Here is a 19,324-nt window from a genome sequence, read left to right on the forward strand (position 1 = left end):
AGAAAAACTCTGAACATCTGCCCAGCCTTTAATTCATAATGATTTATTCTTTCTTCAGACTATGCAGAATTTGTTTTCCTGGGGCTCTTCTTGGCAGAGATGTTCTTAAAGATGTACGGCCTGGGTTTCCGCCTCTATTTCCACTCCTCATTCAACTGCTTTGACTGCGGAGTGAGTTCATTCATCCTTTACATTTAATCCCTGATAGTTTATGGTGAACCTTGATTACCACAGCTAAGTGGAATCAAGACTTACAAGTGTGGCAACAAAATATTTGCTTATTGTTATACAGGTGGATCAAGAGGCATTACATTTCTAACAATATGGACAATTAAGTGCTATTTTACATTTTAGTCATTTAGCAGACACTCTTATCCAGAGCGACTTACAGTTAGTGCATACATTTTCATACTGGCCCCCCGTGGGAAACGAACCCACAACCCTGGCGTTGTAAGCGCCATGCTCTACCAACTGAGCTACAGGGGACTATGTGATACTGTCCTATATTGCAGACTAATGTGTGTTCTTAGTGATAGAGGTTTGTCTAAACTTAACTTCTCTTACAGTTTTTGAATGTTGCTTGGTGTCTCTTGTGCAGGTGATAGTTGGCAGCATCTTTGAGGTGGTGTGGGGCTTCTTCCGGCCTGGCATGTCCTTTGGCATCAGCGTCCTGAGGGCACTGAGACTCCTGAGGATTTTTAAGATCACCAAGTGAGTGGGACATCAACCAGAATGAGGGTTAGGGTCAGCATTATTGTTACTGCTGTAAGTACAATGTATTACTATTACCACTCTAGGGTTAAGGTTAGGGTTAATGTTAGGGTTAGGGTCAGTATTGGTGTTACTGCTGTAAGTACAATGTATTACAACTCTAAAAGGCAGTCAAAATGGCAAAAGGAAGATATTGAGGTCTGTCTATTTTGTGTGCCAACCTACTCTCCTTTTTCTTGACCAGGTACTGGGCATCACTGAGGAACCTGGTGGTGTCTCTCATGAGTTCCATGAAGTCCATCATCAGTCTGCTCTTCCTCCTCTTCCTCTTCATCGTCGTCTTCGCCCTGCTGGGCATGCAGCTCTTTGGGGGCCGGTGAGCAGAACCATAGGGTTTGGGTTCAGTTATTAGAGTCACTGATCTCAGGATAGTTATTCAGTAGTTCTCCAAAATCAGGATATTAAGAATGTCTTGTATAGACAGGTCTCAGGTTCCATGAATGTATTTTCAGTTGATCTGTTCATTGACTATTGATGTGGATGGGCCATGATCATATCACCGGATATTATTCCAAATATAAATTCAGGAGCAGCCTGAAGCTGTTCCATGTTTTGTTGTGCTGCATCGGAAATGGGATGATAGTTCTGAAATGACACTTCTGGCTGAAAATAGCAACTTCCACCTCCTCCTCTTCTTACCTCTTCTTCCTCCTCTTCTTCCCCGGTCATATCTGCCTATCCATTCTTTCTCTCCCTCTAGGTTCATCTTTGAAGATTACACTCCTACCAACTTTGACACATTTCCAGCTGCCATCATGACAGTTTTCCAGGTTTGGCTCCTTCACTCTAGACCCTCCCTCTCACTCTGACTTCCCCATGATGACACAGAACCCAGGGATATCTCCCACATCCCCCCAGGGCCAAGATTAAACAACTCTGCTCACCGCCCCTTCCATTTACTAGCAACCCACACATACACACACATATACACATAAATGTCAGAGCAGTGAAATATGGAAGAATGTTTGATCAAAACCGTAAACTGGGTTTTTACGAGATAAATCAATTAATAGTAGGCCTGACATTTTTAACTCTGCAGGGAGAAAGAACACTGTTACCGATATGATTAAATTATGGCCCAAAAATAACCAAACTATACCGTTGGCTAACACTTCAGACAAGGTTCCTGCCATTTTGAGTCTTCTTATGTATTGGTGTGTGGTATTTGTGTGTCAGCATTCTGTATGATATACTTTGCGTTTTTGTATTATTTTCAATTGGGCTGCTCATTATTGATCTTGTAATTGTGACTCTAGATCCTGACCGGTGAGGACTGGAATGAGGTGATGTACAATGGGATACGCTCCCAAGGAGGAGTGCAGTACGGCATGTGGTCCTCCATATACTTCATAGTGCTCACCCTGTTTGGGAACTGTATCCTTCTTCAACTTCCTACTAACCACAATCTACTGATTATTCTCACATTGTAGATAGGTTTACATGTACAGTGGGGAAAAAAAAGTATTTAGTCAGCCACCAATTGTGCAAGTTCTCCCACTTAAAAAGATGAGAGAGGCCTGTAATTTTCATCATAGGTACACGTCAACTATGACAGACAAAATGAGGGAAAAAAATCCAGAAAATCACATTGTAGGATTTTTAATGAATTTATTTGCAAATTATGGTGGAAAATAAGTATTTGGTCAATAACAAAAGTTTCTCAATACTTTGTTATATACCCTTTGTTGGCAATGACACAGGTCAAACGTTTTCTGTAAGTCTTCACAAGGTTTTCACACACTGTTGCTGGTATTTTGGCCCATTCCTCCATGCAGATCTCCTCTAGAGCAGTGATGTTTTGGGGCTGTCACTGGGCAACACGGACTTTCAACTCCCTCCAAAGATTTTCTATGGGGTTGAGATCTGGAGACTGGCTAGGCCACTCCAGGACCTTGAAATGCTTCTTACGAAGCCACTCCTTCGTTGCCCGGGCGGTGTGTTTGGGATCATTGTCATGCTGAAAGACCCAGCCACGTTTCATCCTCAATGCCCTTGCTGATGGAAGGAGATTTTCACTCAAAATCTCACGATACATGGCCCCATTCATTCTTTCCTTTACACGGATCAGTCGTCCTGGTCCCTTTGCAGAAAAACAGCCCCAAAGCATGATGTTTCCACCCCCATGCTTCACAGTAGGTATGGTGTTCTTTGGATGCAACTCAGCATTCTTTGTCCTCCAAACACGACGAGTTGAGTTTTTACCAAAAAGTTATATTTTGGTTTCATCTGACCATATGACATTCTCCCAATCCTCTTCTGGATCATCCAAATGCACTCTAGCAAACTTCAGACGGGCCTGGACATGTACTGGCTTAAGCAGGGGGACACGTCTGGCACTGCAGGATTTGAGTCCCTGGCGGCGTAGTGTGTTACTGATGGTAGGCTTTGTTACTTTGGTCCCAGCTCTCTGCAGGTCATTCACTAGGTCCACCCGTGTGGTTCTGGGATTTTTGCTCACCGTTCTTGTGATCATTTTGACCCCACGGGGTGAGATCTTGCGTGGAGCCCCAGATCGAGGGAGATTATCAGTGGTCTTGTATGTCTTCCATTTCCTAATAATTGCTCCCACAGTTGATTTCTTCAAACCAAGCTGCTTACCTATTGCAGATTCAGTCTTCCCAGCCTGGTGCAGGTCTACAATTTTGTTTCTGGCGTCCTTTGACAGCTCTTTGGTCTTGGCCATAGTGGAGTTTGGAGTGTGACTGTTTGAGGTTGTGGACAGGTGTCTTTTATACTGATAACAAGTTCAAACAGGTGCCATTAATACAGGTAACGAGTGGAGGACAGAGGAGCCTCTTAAAGAAGAAGTTACAGGTCTGTGAGAGCCAGAAATCTTGCTTGTTTGTAGTTGACCAAATACTTATTTTCCACCATAATTTGCAAATAAATTCATTAAAAATCCTACAATGTGATGTTCTGGGAAAAAAAATCTCAATTTGTCTGTCATAGTTGACGTGTACCTATGATGAAAATTACAGGCCTCTCTCATCTTTTTAAGTGGGAGAACTTGCACAATTGTTGGCTGACTAAATACTTTTTTCCCCCACTGTATATCTTTCTCCTCCTGTGAAAGTTATAGCATAGTCCTAAAGTAGGGGTCATGGGTTCTGATGTTGTGTGGAACTGTTCGAAAGAAGTTCATGTATTTCAGTTTCATCCACCCCTGTAAGCATTCTTGACCATACTGTGATCAGATACACTGCTCAACGTCTTCTTGGCCATCGCAGTGGATAACCTTGCCAACGCACAGGAACTCACCAAGGTGTGTAGTACTATTTTAAGAGTTTCTACGGAATGGGTTATCTTGAAATTTAAATAAGGATTTTCAAAGAAATGTGTAAGGGTCTTGACCTATGGGCATAGCCAATGTTCCCTCTAATATGCGTATGTGCTCAGGCCGCACTGCAGAGCAGAAGAAATATCAGCCCGTGCAGAGAAGTACAAGATTTTCTAGAGTTTTCCCCGTTAGTTAATTAACACTATCAACATTTACCTTTACTGTGGGAATTGTGATCGAATCAACGCAATATTAGCCACTTTCAATGCAACCTACCGAAACAAAACAAACTATGCAAGACTTAGTATGCAAAACTAACTTTGCAAGAGATTTTGTTGTAGGCAGAACGCATCAGGATTCTGTTGCATTGACACGCATGACTCAGTCCATACTCTACACAGACCAGTGCTCCATAACCAATCAGAGCTGCAGTAGGCCTATATGCAAATTGACCATTGCCATATATGGATCTGTGGCATTCACTTTGAACTGGACTGTGTTTACAGCATGAGCGGTCGTGAGTAGATGCGCTCAGTGGTGTAAAGTACTTAAGTAAAAATACTTGAAAGTACTACTTAAGTCGTTTTTTTTGGGTATCTGTACTTTACTTTACTATTTATATTTTGGACAACTTTTACTTCACTACATTCCTGAAGAAAATTATGTACTTTTTACGCCGTACATTTTCCCTGACACCCAAAAGTACTTGTTACATTTTACATTTTGAATGCTTAGTAGGACAGGAAAATGGTCCAATTCACACACTCAAGAGAACATCCTTGGTCATCCCTACTGCCTCTAATCTGGCGGACTCACTAAACAAAAATGCTTCATTTGTAAATGATGTCTGAGTGTTGGAGTGTGCCCCTAGCTATCCGTAAAAAACAACAACATTGTGCTGTCTGGTTTACTAAATATAAGAAATGTTAAATGATTTATACTTTTACTTTTGATACTAAGTATATTTTAGCAGTTATATTTACTTTTGATATTTAAGTATATTTAAAACCAAATACTTTTAGACTTTTACTCAAGACTTTTACTTGAGTGATTTTCTATTAAGGTATCTTTACTTTTACTCAAGTATGACAGTTGGGTACTTTTTCGACCACTGGATGCGCTTGTTTTGAGATCAAAGCGAGAGCTGCATGTAGCCACATGTGCACATTTGTTCATATCCTTTGCTAGTTAGTGAGTTATTAGCCCAGTTATAGATCATTTGTAGTCAGCAATGGGTGAGTGATTGCTTCCTACAAGAGCACAAAACTTTTACATTTCTAGACATCTTTGAAAAGTGAGTAAGGTAAAGAGCTTTTTTTGTCTTAAAGGGGCAGTGTTGTATTTTGAGACAGGCTTGAATAAGCTAAGTAGCCAATACGCAGAGGGTAGCATAATTTGTCTGATTCTCTGTAATAATGGTATGGGAATAATAATGCATTTTATTTTGTAAAGTGTTTTTTTGCATCAAATGACACAACAACATTTTCAGTCACCTCCTTGTCTTAAGGACAAGTGGAAAAAAACAGGTTAATGTTAAGCCCTGCATGGTTTTTTTCAAAAGTCTCATGGAATTTAGGCCTACATTGAACACCACGCATTGGCTGCTACTGTAGGCTGAATGATAGAACAACCATTTCCATGGTAAAATGTTATGGGATCCATTTTTTCCATTGTTTTTGATGTTAGGCTGCTCTGGTAGGCTTACATTATGATCAAATAGCCACAGCAGCCTACTTGACCACTGTCTGAAACTAACTTAAAGCGGGTACAGCCTCAGTGTTGACAGTAAACGCTCGCTGGAAGTTGCACAGAATTTACATAACGTTCAAGTTTGCGCTCAGCAGACCTGAAATTTGCTCAGTGTCCCAAAAATTGTTAGCTGCCCTATATCCAAAACTATTTGTGGGACTTACATTACTTTTTGTGTTTATTTTACCTTTGTTAGGACGAAGAAGAGGAAGAGGAGTTTTTCAATGCAAGATACGCCAGAGGCACAGATGGTCCGATGTCTGAGTAAGTGTTCTGTTTATACTTTTATTACAATGGTAGTTGGTCAGGCACATACTTTGGCCTAGTCTTGGTGAAGATTAGGAGGAGATTAGAAACTGAGAGGTGATCATGATGCGGTCTCAATATCTATCGATTACACAGCCATAACACCCACAGGAAAATACTGATCTACTATTCTCTTTGAAAATCTGGTGTAGGCGTAGGCAGAATGTTTATTTTCTTTGCATACAGCTGCATGATGAATCTTTAGGGTTAGAGAGGCATGTTCTGTGGGCTGTGTGTGGAAAATGAATGTGTACCTGCCTGTTACATAGCATGTGTAATGGAAAATGCATTAGGGAAATTAGGGATGAGGCATACGTCCTAGTTAAGACAAGCATCTTCGCTTTGAGTCGGATGTTGTTCTTGGGACTTGCTAATGAAAATGCTAAAATGCTAATGTAGGATAATGCATGATTTTAGTTAGAATATACGTTTTTTGTTTATTTGAGCATGTCAGTCAACTGGTAAATTAAGAAAGATCAGGCCAGTCATACAAGCATGTTTTTATTTATTTAGGATTTGTTTATTTGTGCATATCAGTTAACAGATAAATTAAACCAAATGACAGGGCAATTATAGAGTATAAGCATAGTATAATGCTTAGTGTATAAGTACCACCAACCATTCTGCTCCCTCTGTAACAGGTACAGGTAGGGGGGAAAAGGATGCATGGATTGTACTGTCCTCTGATCTTCTCCAGGCACGTTACACTGACTGTGTCATTTGTCTGTTACAACATATTTGAGTGTCAGTCCTATGTGTTTCAGAGCTATCAAGATGCCGCTGCTTTTGATACGTATACTGTACTATGGTGTAATGCTATGTTATGCTGCTTCCATCATGTTGTCTTGTTACTCTATGCCTGTAATGTGGCACTAACCAAAATAAATACTACAAAATATAAGTAAAGATTACTGTGCTGCCCCTGTAGGATCAAGTTGAAACAATTTGTAATAACACTTGGATATCCACTGTTATTTGATAGGATTTATAAACATCCACTTTCACTACTTAGAAATACTACTTTTTCTAAGTGAACAGGATCCATTTATGGATCCATTTATCAAGCTGTCAAAGCCAAATCCCCATGCCAAATATACTAAATATAATAATAATAATAATAAAAAGAAAATAAGATATAACCAAATATACTAGACTGGCATTACTGGCATGACCCTTGACCTGGTTTTGGACTGTGTCACAAGGATTGTTCTATTCTGTCTGTTCCAAAAACACTAATGTCTTGTTTTCAACCAATCACTCATTGAATACATGGATTACAAAAGAGTCTGAATACCGTAAGTAAAGTTGTCTGTCTGTCTGTACCCCTGTCACACCTAATTCAGTTTCCTTTATCTTAGTAGAAGAAGTTGATTTCTATATATCTATATATATTTCCCTATTTTAATCCTGCACTTTTCCTTTTTGTTTTTGTGGCTTTTTGATTTTCTGTGCTTTCTTCCCAGGTATTTTCATCATTTGAATTTCAATCGAATTTCTGGATGTTTGCTTTATTTAGATGATAATTCAAAAATTGAATTGAATTCATCTTAAGCCATAAAACATACAATATCTCTGATTAAAAATGTTAATGGCAAATTGCTCTGTCATGCAATTTTCCTACATCATTATTGACATATTTACATACATAGATACTATGTTATATAATATGTTATATGTCTAGACTCTATTTAGTGTGAGGTGTAACCTATCATTAGGAAGTGTACATGTGACTTGTGCGTGACGCTGCCCTCTAGTGACAGGCTTTGTGTTGTGCTCTGTAGGAGGAGGAGGCGGCCCTACCTCCGCAGGAAGCAGGCCATCCACAGGGGCCGTATGGCCTTACCCGAGGAGGAGGAGGAGAGCGCTGCTGGGGGCGGAGCCGACCAACCCCCCAACGGCACCAACGCCTTCTCCAACCGCCGTGATCGACGGAGGAGGGGGGGGGGAGGAGGAAGAGGAGGAAGGTCTGTGTGGGAGCAGAGGGCCAACCAGCTACGCAAGCGGCGCCAGATGGAGAGCCAGGAGGTCCTGTTCGGAGGCAGCCCCACCGAGGACACCACTGACACCCCTACAACCGCCTACCGCGCCCCCACCCTCTCCCCAGACGCCAGCCCCGGTCACCTGCCCGAGTCGCCCATGTCCGGGATCATGCCCATGCCTGAACCCCCGATGTCCATCGCCATCCCGCTACCGGAACCCCCAGACTCGGAGCCTATGCCTCTGTTTACATTAGCTGAGGAGAGAGTGGTGAACCATCGCCCCGGTGGGGAAAGGAGGCACAGGGTGGCCCGGAAATCCAGGCCTGGCCCTGGGGGGGCGGAGGAGGGAGGGGCGGCACGGCATAGGAGGCACCGTCACCGTGAGGCCCGGGCTGAGACCAAGAGCAGAGAGTCCCCACATGAGGAGGTCAGCGAATCAGGCAGCCGCGAGAGGAAGATACTGGAAGAGAGGGAGGAGAAGGAGAAAGAGGAGAAGGAGGACAAAGGAGAGTTTGCTGAGGTGGAGGGAGGAATGTCAGGCAAGAATGAAGGAGGAGCCATTATTATCAACTTAGAGAGTGAAGAAGAGCATCTGAGGTAAGACGGTGGTGCTAGGTTCCATTATTTTATTATAAGGGTTAAGGCATTGTGATTTGTGAGATTAGACTTCAGGCCCAAATTGGGAGTGTCTAAACACATGTACACATTCTCTTCCATACACCTCCTCTGCAGGGTGTGTATTGCAGACATCCCTGAGCCTCCCCTATGTGATAACTTCCCTGAGTACCTACCCCCACCCCTGCTGGACACTCCACCCCAGATGGAGGAGGGCGAGGGGGGGGAGACTGGGCAGTGTGAGCCCTTGTCTCAGGACCCTCCAGTGGAGCCAGCCCCAGAGCAGTTCGCAGACCCCTCAGAGCTCCAGGCAGCAGCAGGAGTCAGTGACTCTGAGAACATCCAAGCCTCCCTGAACCTTGAGGAGGGTAAGGAGCCAGAACAAGGCCCAGACAGCCAGACCAGCGTGATCATAGAGATGTCTGGAGCGCAGCCACTGCTGGAGGTCACCCCCATGACAGGTATGGTCCTCAACATTTTACAGTAGTTCATTGAAAGCAATGTAAGGGCCATTGACTATTCTGTTCTGTTTCCTGATGGAACAAGGAGGGTAACGATAACGATGGACTTGTTTTGTCATGCTCGGGAGGAGCCAGGTCAAATAACAGGTTTTATCTTCAATTTACTTTTAGCTTTACACAGCAACAAGGAGGTGGAGGTGTACCAGCCTGAGAGGAAGGAGAAGAAGGAGGAGGAGTCGCAGTTGGAGAAGGAGGAGGAGGAGGAGGCTAGCCCGCCCAAACCTGAACCTCCTGGCAGCATGTTCCTCTTCAAGGCCTCCAACCCGTAAGACTCTCCTTCCTGCCCATATCTTGGCATGCATTCTAGTGCAGTACTAGTCTATTCAGTTCAGTTCTATGAAAGGACTGAAGTTCAAAATCTGAACCCTGTTAGAACAGGCTACTGCGTTTATGCATCAGTCAGTGTATTCTTACTGCACAAATTCACATTCACATACTCTCTCATACATTGTAGCTTTACAGCTCTCTATCAGTAATCTTTTTTGTGACCATGTTTGTGGATACAATATAGTAGTCATTATATTTATCATCATTGTCGTCATGACCGAGCACGTGTGTATCTGATACTGTTGACCCTCTCTCCACTTTATTGATCTGTAGGATCAGGAGGATCTGTCACTATGTGGTGACCATGCGCTACTTTGAGATGACCATCTTGCTGGTGATCGTGGCTAGCAGCATTGCTCTGGCTGCTGAAGACCCTGTGTGCACCAACTCTGACAGAAACAGGGTGAGTTCAATTTGAATCTGGAATGTTGGTATCAGTCATATGAATATGTGAATGTCCTTTCACATAATTATTGGACGTTTTTTTGCTTTTCTAGGTTCTCCGTTACTTTGATTACGTCTTTACTGGAGTCTTCACATTTGAAATGATCATAAAGGTGATATACTCAAAGAGAAATGATCAATTATGAGCCTCCTAAAACTATGCAGAAAAATACACATGTAACAATGTTTTCAGTGTAGTAACTTATGTTGTCATATGTATGTGTGTGTGTGTATCTATGTTGTCGTGTGTGTGGGCGCTTGTGTGTGTGTATCTATGTTGTATTGTGTGTGTGTGTGTGTGTGTGTGTGTGTGTGTGTGTGTGTGTGTGTGTGTGTGTGTGTGTGTGTGTGTGTGTGTGTGGGCGGTTCTGTGTGTGTGTCTATGTTGTTGTGTGTGTGGGTGTGGGTGTGTGTGTGTGGGGTGTCCTCCAGATGACTGACCTGGGACTGCTTCTTCATGACGGCTCCTATTTCCGTGACCTGTGGAACATTCTGGACTTCATCGTGGTGGTGGGAGCTCTGATCGCCTTCGCTCTGACGTGAGTAGGGTTACAAAGTTACCGGTAATTTACCAAAGTTACCGGAGTCTTCTGTAATTTTGGTCATTAACAGGTAATCAATGGCAATCTATGGTAACTTTGGTCTTTTATAGTTGAATAACTTTAGAACACTTTTTTTTTAAATGATATCTGTGTCCATATTGTCGTTGAGTTTCTAGTGGATAGACCATACGGTTCAAGATAGCCTAAATAATGAAAAAAGTATCTTATCAACAATGGCGTTATTTTCAATTGACACTGCAACTCTTCCGACTATTTACTTTTTTTACAACTGCCACCAGTTTTCCGCCAAAACATTTACAACAAATACATATTGACATAGTAAAATAAATAATGCAAGTGTGTAATATGTAAAGTATATTTAATTCTGAAACCCTCATATTAAACACCAATGGTATTCACTAAGTTTATGGTTTATATTTAGGATAATGTTTTACAGTTTTGTCATTCTATAAAAAAAAAAAATTCTTAACAGTATTTAATTATTTTATGTATGTTACAGTACACGTGATAAGGCCACAGAGAGGGACAGAGATAATTACAGATACCTGTGATAATCTGAAGTACCCAAAAAGGCCACTGGATGTAATCTGATAAAATTCCCCCCAAAATGAAAGTTAGCAAAATTCTGGTAGTTTACTGGTAAACTTTTCCAGTAATATACCCTTCCTCTGCAACCCTAGACATGAGTCACACTCACAATGCTTCTGCTGCTGGATGAGTAATCACACTGACTCACTGTAGCAGAGTAGCAGAACTTATATTATATACTGCACTGTAGCATATCTCAACATATTTTTATGCGTCTTCTAGTTGATGCCTCATGCAGTGATGGAAATATTGCATTTCCTATGTCTTTGTAATAACTTTTCCCCTCTGACAAGGGACAGCAGGTAGCCTAGCGGTTAATAGTGTTGGGTCAGTAACCAAAAGGTCACTGGTTTGAATCCCTGAGCCGACCATGTTAAAAATCTGTGGATGTGCCCTTGAGCAAGGCACTTAACCCTAATTGCACTGCATAAGAGCATCTGCTAAATGACTGAAATGTAAGTGGACATGTTAATGAACTTTCAGTCTCTTGTAGGCTAATAACATAATCAAGTAGCTAGCGCACACAAGATTTAGTTCTGGGTTGCGAGGTTAATGAAAATGTGCTTCTCCCCTGCCTTGTATGTAGATATGACTGTGTGTTGATTTAGCTGTGATCCTCTGAGCGGTGCTCGTTGTGGATCTCTCTTTATGTTTCTATTTCTCTGTTGTTCCTGTGGAATTTATCACTGTTGGGCCTTCCAGGAATGTGATTGGGTAAAGCACACATTCTCAGACAATTCTCATCGAATTCTCATGCACTTCTCATCGAATTCTCATGCACTTCCCATAGAACTCTCATGTACTTCTCATACAAGTCCCTGTTGCACTTCTCATAGAATTATCATACACTTCCCATACTTCTTGTACACGATTCACCATGTCTATTTTCTGATATTTCTCACTCAGCTACAAATACGTTTTTTTACTGAATTCAAATTACAAAAAATAAATTAAGATCTTCTTTGTTAATTTGTGTGAACACTTGTGTGTTTGTGAGATTTGTGTGTGTGTGTGCTCTCGCTCGTGCATATGTGTGTGCATGCATGCGTGCATGTGTGTTTGTGTTTCTTCCCTGTGACCCCACAGTACACTAAAACACATGTCTGCATCAACAGGAACAACAAAGGCAGAGACATCAAAACCATCAAGTCCCTCAGGGTCCTGAGAGTCCTACGACCTCTGAAGACCATCAAGAGACTGCCCAAACTCAAGGTACCATACTGTGTTTATGTTCATATACCAACAGGGTTGGGGAATTTCAGTTTACTTCCTGAATTGACTGAATTGAAATGGAATTGACCCCAACCCTGTCTACCAATGCCAATGTTTTATTGACCTTGGCTCCCCTTACAGAAAAAACACATGATTTCACATGTGGAAAATCACATGATTTCACGTGTAGTTTCATGTTATCACATGTTGCTTTACATGTTGTCACATGTTATCAAATTAACTTTGCATAAGATCACATGTGAAATTCATGTGGTTTTTCCATAAAGGTCCTTCATTAAAATGAATGAAATCTTTCAGGTAATTTCCAGTGAATGTGGGCTTTTACCTTCTATCCGTGCAACCATGTCATTAAGGTATCCTCTCCTCCTCTCCTCCTCCTATACAGGCGGTGTTTGACTGTGTGGTGACATCTTTGAAGAACGTCTTCAACATCCTCATCGTCTACCAGCTCTTCATGTTCATCTTTGCTGTCATCGCCGTTCAGCTCTTCAAGGGAAAGTTCTTTTACTGCACTGACAGCTCCATGGACACAGAGAAGGAATGCCAGTGAGTCCAACACACAGATGTACAGTACACCAGTGGAGGCTGCTGAGGGGAGGACGGCTCATAATAATGGCTGGAATGGAGTGCAGTTCTCCCCTCAGTAGCCTCAACTGCAGTACACATTGTGCCTGCTGCCCCCCACTTACAGTACACACACTGGAACAAACAAAGACAACACATGGATCTTACTCGTTTAGTTATTTAGTCCACACAACACCCATTTCCAATTGGTGAGTGATCAAAGGAATCCTAACCTCTTCTGTCTCTGTCCCTTAACCCTTCACAGAGGTTACTACATTGACTACGCTAGAGACAAGAAGGAAGTGAAGAAGAGGGAGTGGAAGAGGCATGAGTTCCACTATGACAATGTGTGCTGGGCTCTGCTCACTCTCTTCACTGTTTCAACTGGAGAGGGCTGGCCGCAGTAAGTCCCTGATGTTCCCTGCACTATGCTCTAACACCACATGAATGCAATTTGATATGGGATTCAGAGAGACTTAACATTTGCCTGTTACTATTCCTCTCTCTCTCTCTCCCTCTCTCTCTCTCTCTCTCTCTCTCTCTCTCTCTCTCTCTCTCTCTGGCTCTCTCTCTCTCTCTTTCTCTCTCTTTCTCTTTCTTTCTCTTTCTCTTTCTCTTTCTCTTTCTCTTTCTCTTTCTCTTTCTCTTTCTCTTTCTCTTTCTCTTTCTCTTTCTCTCTCTCTCCCTCCCTCTACTTTTTTTTTATCTCCCTCCTTACCTACAGGGTTCTGCAGCACTCTGTGGACGTGACAGAGGAGGACATGGGTCCAAGTCGTGGCAACAGGATGGAGATGTCCATCTTCTACGTCGTCTACTTCGTGGTCTTCCCTTTCTTCTTTGTCAACATCTTCGTCGCTCTCATCATCATCACCTTCCAGGAACAGGGTGATAAGATGATGGAGGAGTGTAGCTTGGAGAAGAATGAGGTACATTACAGAAAAGCAGCACACAAATGCACTCCCATTCTATTATAGCTTAAACATACTGCTGGTCCCCAGCACCCCAGAATTTGACTTAGTGAATAGGTGCTGCCAGCAATAGACCACAGGAGGTTGGTGGCACCTTACTGCTGGACCCCAGGAAGAGTAGCTACTGCCTTGGCAACAGCTAATGGAGATACATAATAAATACAAATACTCAACTTGTACACACATTCTTACAACACAAATATAAACACAGGATTTAATTAAATTGATTCACCTACAATAACCATCTTGCTATCTTGATCAGATATACACATTTGATTGATCACAATAATCTCACCGTTTCATTCCTGATTTCTTCTTCTTCTTTTTATTCTCTCTCCGTCAGAGGGCATGCATTGACTTTACCATCAGTGCCAAGCCCCTGACGCGCTACATGCCCCAGAACAGACAGACCTTCCAGTACCGGCTGTGGCACTTTGTGGCGTCACCATCGTTTGAGTACACAGTGATGGTCATGATCGCCCTCAACACTGTGGTGCTCATGATGAAGGTATGGAACCTATATCTTTGCAACACAGCTTATAAACATTACATATGTGCAGGCCTTTGTTAGAATGTAGTTTCACTCTCAAAGTCTCAAATCCATAGGAGCAAGCCTAGTGTAACCCTCTTTGTCTGATAACAGTTGAATATGACACATCTGTCTCTTTGTATTAAATATGTAACCCTCTTCTTTGCCATCACTGTTCGATACATCCCGGTCTCACCCTGACTGTGTACTGTTTGTCCGCAGTACTACTCCGCTCCAGCAGCGTACGACACGGTACTGAAGCACCTGAACACAGCCTTCACTGTTCTCTTCTCCCTGGAGTGTATCCTCAAGATCATGGCCTTTGGTTTTGTGGTGAGCAAGACAACAGGACTGAACTGTCCAACTGGGAAAATTAATGTTATGGTAGACATGGTAGCATGTTATGGTAGAATCGTTTCCATTCAAGAAAGGAGGCTTGCTTTTGTATAATGGTGCTCATTTGCCCCCTGACAGAACTATTTTCGAGACACTTGGAACATTTTTGACTTCATCACTGTGCTCGGCAGCATCACTGAGATCATTGTGGATTTACAGGTAATGTTTCACTCTAGCTCTTTAACCTTTACTTCATAACCACTGTGATTCATGAGCTGCTAATGCTGTAAAGCTTTTTCCCGCAGTAAAAATAGGCTATTAAAGTTGTAAACATACTTGTTCATTTAATCGCCTTTCAATAAAATGGATCTCTGTATATCCCTATCTGCCTATGGGTATGTTCTGTCTTCTCTGTCCCCGGACACTTCTCTGTTCCGTATACTCCTTGCCATCTCCACCTTGCCGTCTTACACCAGTTTTATATTTACTGTATTTATATTTAACATTCTGTATGTTGACTTTGTGTAAATTCCCCTGTCTGTATTCTATCTATACATTTGTCTATTGCAGTGGAGGCTGCTGAGGGGAGGACGGCTCATAATAATGGTTGGAACGGCGCAAATGAAATGGCATCAAACACGTGGAAACCATGTGTTTGATGTATCTGATACCATTCCACCAATTCCGCTCCAGCCATTACCACGAGCCTGTCCTCCCCAAATAAGGTGCTGCCAACCTCCTGCGGGCTGTTGTTGGCAGCACCTATTCACTAAGTCAAATTCTGGGTATGTGTTAATGTACTTGGTGAATAAAATGATTCTGATTCTGACCTCTCTATATTTCCTGTGGTCTGTCTATCTCAGTCAATAAACACATTCAATATGAGTTTCCTGAAGCTGTTCCGGGCTGCCAGACTGATCAAACTGTTGAGGCAGGGCTACACCATACGAATCCTACTCTGGACCTTTGTACAATCCTTCAAGGTCAGCCATGTTCTCCCCTGCTTTTACCACCTGTCATGTCCACTTATAATAGAACTAGTATTCTGTCTTTATTTTGTATGTCCCTGGCCCCAGCTGGCCATAGCACACACAGATGGGACTAGGCTGCTAGTGTGTGTTCTTGGGAAAACCAAATAATGATTTCTCTATTTGTATCTCTTCTTCGCTCTAGGCTCTTCCTTATGTTTGTCTGCTCATCGCCATGCTGTTCTTCATCTATGCCATCATTGGGATGCAGGTAAGACCTCCAAAGCTTATATGCTTTACAATGGTAACTTCAGCCGCAAAAAGGATGTTGTATAGCGGCTTCATGTTTTTCTCACTTGATCCACACAAGGTGTTTGGAAACATCAAACTGAACGATGAAAACCACATCAACCAGCACAACAACTTCAAGACCTTCTCCGGTGCACTGATGCTTCTCTTCAGGTGGGTGCATTGAGAAGGAATCACAAGCTGAACTGAGACATATTCAAAACTGTAAGTAGATTATTATGCTGACTGATGAATACATATATTGGTTAATGTTTAATAGACTAATTGTTTGATCAATTGATCAATTGCTTGATTGATTAATTGACTCATTAATTGACTAATTGATTGACAGGAGTGCGACGGGGGAGTCTTGGCAGGAGATCATGCTATCGTGTTTGGGGGGGCAGGAGTGTGAGCCAGACTCCTCCATGGCACCCATGACCATGTCCCCTGACCACGAGGGAGGCTGTGGTACTGACTTCGCCTACTGCTACTTTGTCTCCTTCATCTTCTTCAGCTCCTTCCTGGTGAGGATGCTACAGGAATAAACGTTTTCTCCTTTCCTCCACTCTTTCTCAGCACTCTTTCTCTCCCTCACTGTCCATTTTTCTGATACACAAGAGCAATTTTTTATAGTGCTACACAGATACACTTTCTCTCCATATCTCCATTCTTTGTCGGCACTTTCTCTCTCTATGTCCATCTTTCCCATTCTCATACGCAAAATCATTTTTTCTATTTTATGCATGGACATCAGTATAGCACATACACTACCAGTCAAAAGTTTGGACACACCTACTCATTCAAGGGTTTTTCTTTATTTCTTATATTTTTTACATTGTAGAATAATAGTGAAGACATCAAAACTATGAAATAACACATATGGAATCATGTAGTAACCAAAAAAGTGTTAAACAAATCAAAATATATTTTATATTTGAGATTCTTCAAATAGCAACCCTTTGCCTTGATGAAAGCTTTGCAGACTCTTGGCATTCTCTCAACCAGCTTCATGAGGTAGTTACCTGGAATGCATTTCAATTAACAGGTGTGCCTTCTTAAAAGTTAATTTGTGGAATTTCTTTCCTTCTTAATGCGTTTGAGCCAATCAGTTGTGTTGTGACAAGGTAGGGGGGTATACAGAATATAGCCCTATTTGGTAAAAGACCAAGTCCATATTATGGCAAGAACAGCTCAAATAAGCAAAGAGAAACGACAGTCCATCATTACTTTAAGACATGAAGGTCAGTCAATCCGGAAAATGTCAAGAACCTTCGAAGTTTCTTCATGTGCAGTCGCAAAAACCATCAAGCGCTATGATGAAACTGGCTCTCATGAGGACCGCCACAGGAATGGAAGACCCAGAGTTACCTCTGCTGCAGAGGATACATTCATTAGAGTTACCAGCCTCAGAAATTGCAGCCCAAATAAATGCTTCACAGAGTTCAAGTAACAGACACATCTCAACATCAACTGTTCAGAGGGGACTGTGTGAATCAGGCTTTCATGGTCAAAGTGCTGCAAAGAAACCACTACTAAAGGACACCAATAAGAAGAAGAGACCTGCTTGGGCCAAGAAACACGAGCAATGGACATTAGACCGGTGGAAATCTGTCCTTTGGTCTGGAGTCCAAATTTGAGATTTTTGGTTCCAAACGCTGTGTCTTTGTGAGACGCGGTGTGGGTGAATGGATGATCTCTGCATGTGTATTTCCCACCGTAAAGCATGGAGGAGGAGCTGTTATGGTGTGGGGGTGCTTTGCTGGTGACACTGTCTGTGATTTATTTAGAATTCAAGGCACACTTAACCAGCATGGCTACCATAGCATTCTGCAGCGATATGCCATCCCATCTGGTTTGGGCTTAGTGGGACTATCATTTGTTTTTCAACAGGACAATGACCCAACACACCTCCAGGCTGTGTAAGGGCTATTTTACCAAGAAGCAGAGTGATGGAGTGCTGCATCAGATGACCTGGCCTCCACAATCCCCCGACGTCAACCCATTGAGATGGTTTGGGATGAGTCGGACGGCAGAGTGAAGGAAAAGCAGCCAACGAGTGCTCAGCATATGTGGGAACTCCTTCAAGACTGTTGGAAAAGCATTCCAGTTGAAGCTGGTTGAGAGAATGCCAAGAGTGTGCAAAGCTGTCATCAAGGCAAAGGGTGGCTATTTGAAGAATCTCAAATCTATCTAAATTTGTTTAACACTTTCTTGGTTACTACATGATTCCATATGTGTTATTTCATAGTTTTGATGTCTTCATTATTATTCTACAATGTAAAAATAGTACAAATAAAGAAAAACCCTTGAATGAGTAGGTGTGTCCAAACTTTTGACTGGTACTGTATATTTGTACACACACATGCTGTCTCTCACACGTCCTCTCCTCTTGTGTGACTCTGTAGATGCTGAATCTTTTTGTGGCTGTGATCATGGATAACTTTGAGTATCTGACCAGAGACTCTTCCATCCTGGGTCCTCATCACCTGGATGAGTTTGTCCGTGTCTGGGGAGAGTACGACCGCGCAGCATGGTGAGAGAGAAGAACCCCACCATGTCTCAACTCTTCCCAGCAGAGGGCAGTGTATTGACTCTCTATAAGTGAAAAGGCCTGAACTGCCTTAATTCCTGTGCAAGATTTGCCAACCTCTTCCGTTTCAAACTCGAAATGAATGACTTAACCCTTTCCTTTTCTCCTCAACTCTCTCTTTCTCCTTCCTCATTTTTCCTGTTTCTTCTGTAGTGGGCGTATACACTACACCGCCATGTATGAGATGTTGACCCACATGTCTCCACCCCTGGGTCTGGGGAAGAAATGCCCCAGAGGTATGGCCTACAAGGTATGAGAGAAACACTTCTTTTATTTTCTTATTTTTAATTTACAGTGAGGGAAAAAAGTATTTGATCCCCTGCTGATTTTGTACGTTTGCCCACTGACAAAGAAATGATCAGTCTATAATTTTAATGGTAGGTTTATTTGAACAGTGAGAGACAGAATAACCACTAAAAAATCCAGAAAAACGCATGTCAAAAATGTTATAAATTGATTTGCATTTTAATGAAGGAAATAAGTATTTGACCCCCTCTCAATCAGAAAGATTTCTGGCTCCCAGGTGTCTTTTACACAGGTAACGAGCTGAGATTAGGAGCACACTCTTAAAGGGAGTGCTCCTAATCTCAGTTTGTTACCTGTATAAAAGACACCTGTCCACAGAAGCAATCAATCAGATTCCAAACTCTCCACCATGACCAAGACCAAAGAGCTCTCCAAAGATGTCAGGGACAAGATTGTAGA

The 19,324-nt window shown here is 42.3% G+C and overlaps 1 protein-coding gene across 5 annotated transcripts in view; it reads left to right on the forward strand.

The window, feature by feature from the left end:
* The window catches only part of LOC121535336 (voltage-dependent R-type calcium channel subunit alpha-1E), a 63,993-nt gene that overhangs the window by 31,595 nt on the left and 13,074 nt on the right, over positions 1-19,324 (forward strand). For 3 of the 5 annotated variants that reach the window (XM_041842301.2, XM_041842304.2, XM_041842305.2), the window contains 28 exons: positions 59-171; positions 599-711; positions 956-1,087; positions 1,472-1,541; positions 2,028-2,145; positions 3,966-4,033; positions 5,994-6,061; positions 6,745-6,750; positions 7,885-8,679; positions 8,815-9,158; positions 9,330-9,483; positions 9,819-9,948; positions 10,043-10,102; positions 10,422-10,528; positions 11,843-11,854; positions 12,256-12,352; positions 12,759-12,919; positions 13,203-13,340; positions 13,662-13,863; positions 14,249-14,413; positions 14,657-14,767; positions 14,909-14,989; positions 15,634-15,753; positions 15,944-16,009; positions 16,109-16,200; positions 16,379-16,553; positions 18,435-18,562; positions 18,773-18,869. In XM_041842301.2, the coding sequence (XP_041698235.1) occupies positions 59-171; positions 599-711; positions 956-1,087; positions 1,472-1,541; positions 2,028-2,145; positions 3,966-4,033; positions 5,994-6,061; positions 6,745-6,750; positions 7,885-8,679; positions 8,815-9,158; positions 9,330-9,483; positions 9,819-9,948; positions 10,043-10,102; positions 10,422-10,528; positions 11,843-11,854; positions 12,256-12,352; positions 12,759-12,919; positions 13,203-13,340; positions 13,662-13,863; positions 14,249-14,413; positions 14,657-14,767; positions 14,909-14,989; positions 15,634-15,753; positions 15,944-16,009; positions 16,109-16,200; positions 16,379-16,553; positions 18,435-18,562; positions 18,773-18,869 (3,923 nt within the window). The remainder of the gene's footprint in view (positions 1-58; positions 172-598; positions 712-955; positions 1,088-1,471; positions 1,542-2,027; positions 2,146-3,965; positions 4,034-5,993; positions 6,062-6,744; positions 6,751-7,884; positions 8,680-8,814; positions 9,159-9,329; positions 9,484-9,818; positions 9,949-10,042; positions 10,103-10,421; positions 10,529-11,842; positions 11,855-12,255; positions 12,353-12,758; positions 12,920-13,202; positions 13,341-13,661; positions 13,864-14,248; positions 14,414-14,656; positions 14,768-14,908; positions 14,990-15,633; positions 15,754-15,943; positions 16,010-16,108; positions 16,201-16,378; positions 16,554-18,434; positions 18,563-18,772; positions 18,870-19,324) is intronic. The other 2 variants (XM_041842303.2, XM_041842302.2) reach the window with 2 other exon arrangements.

The sequence above is a fragment of the Coregonus clupeaformis genome, chromosome 21 (assembly GCF_020615455.1).
Source record: "Coregonus clupeaformis isolate EN_2021a chromosome 21, ASM2061545v1, whole genome shotgun sequence".
NCBI lineage: Eukaryota > Metazoa > Chordata > Actinopteri > Salmoniformes > Salmonidae > Coregonus > Coregonus clupeaformis.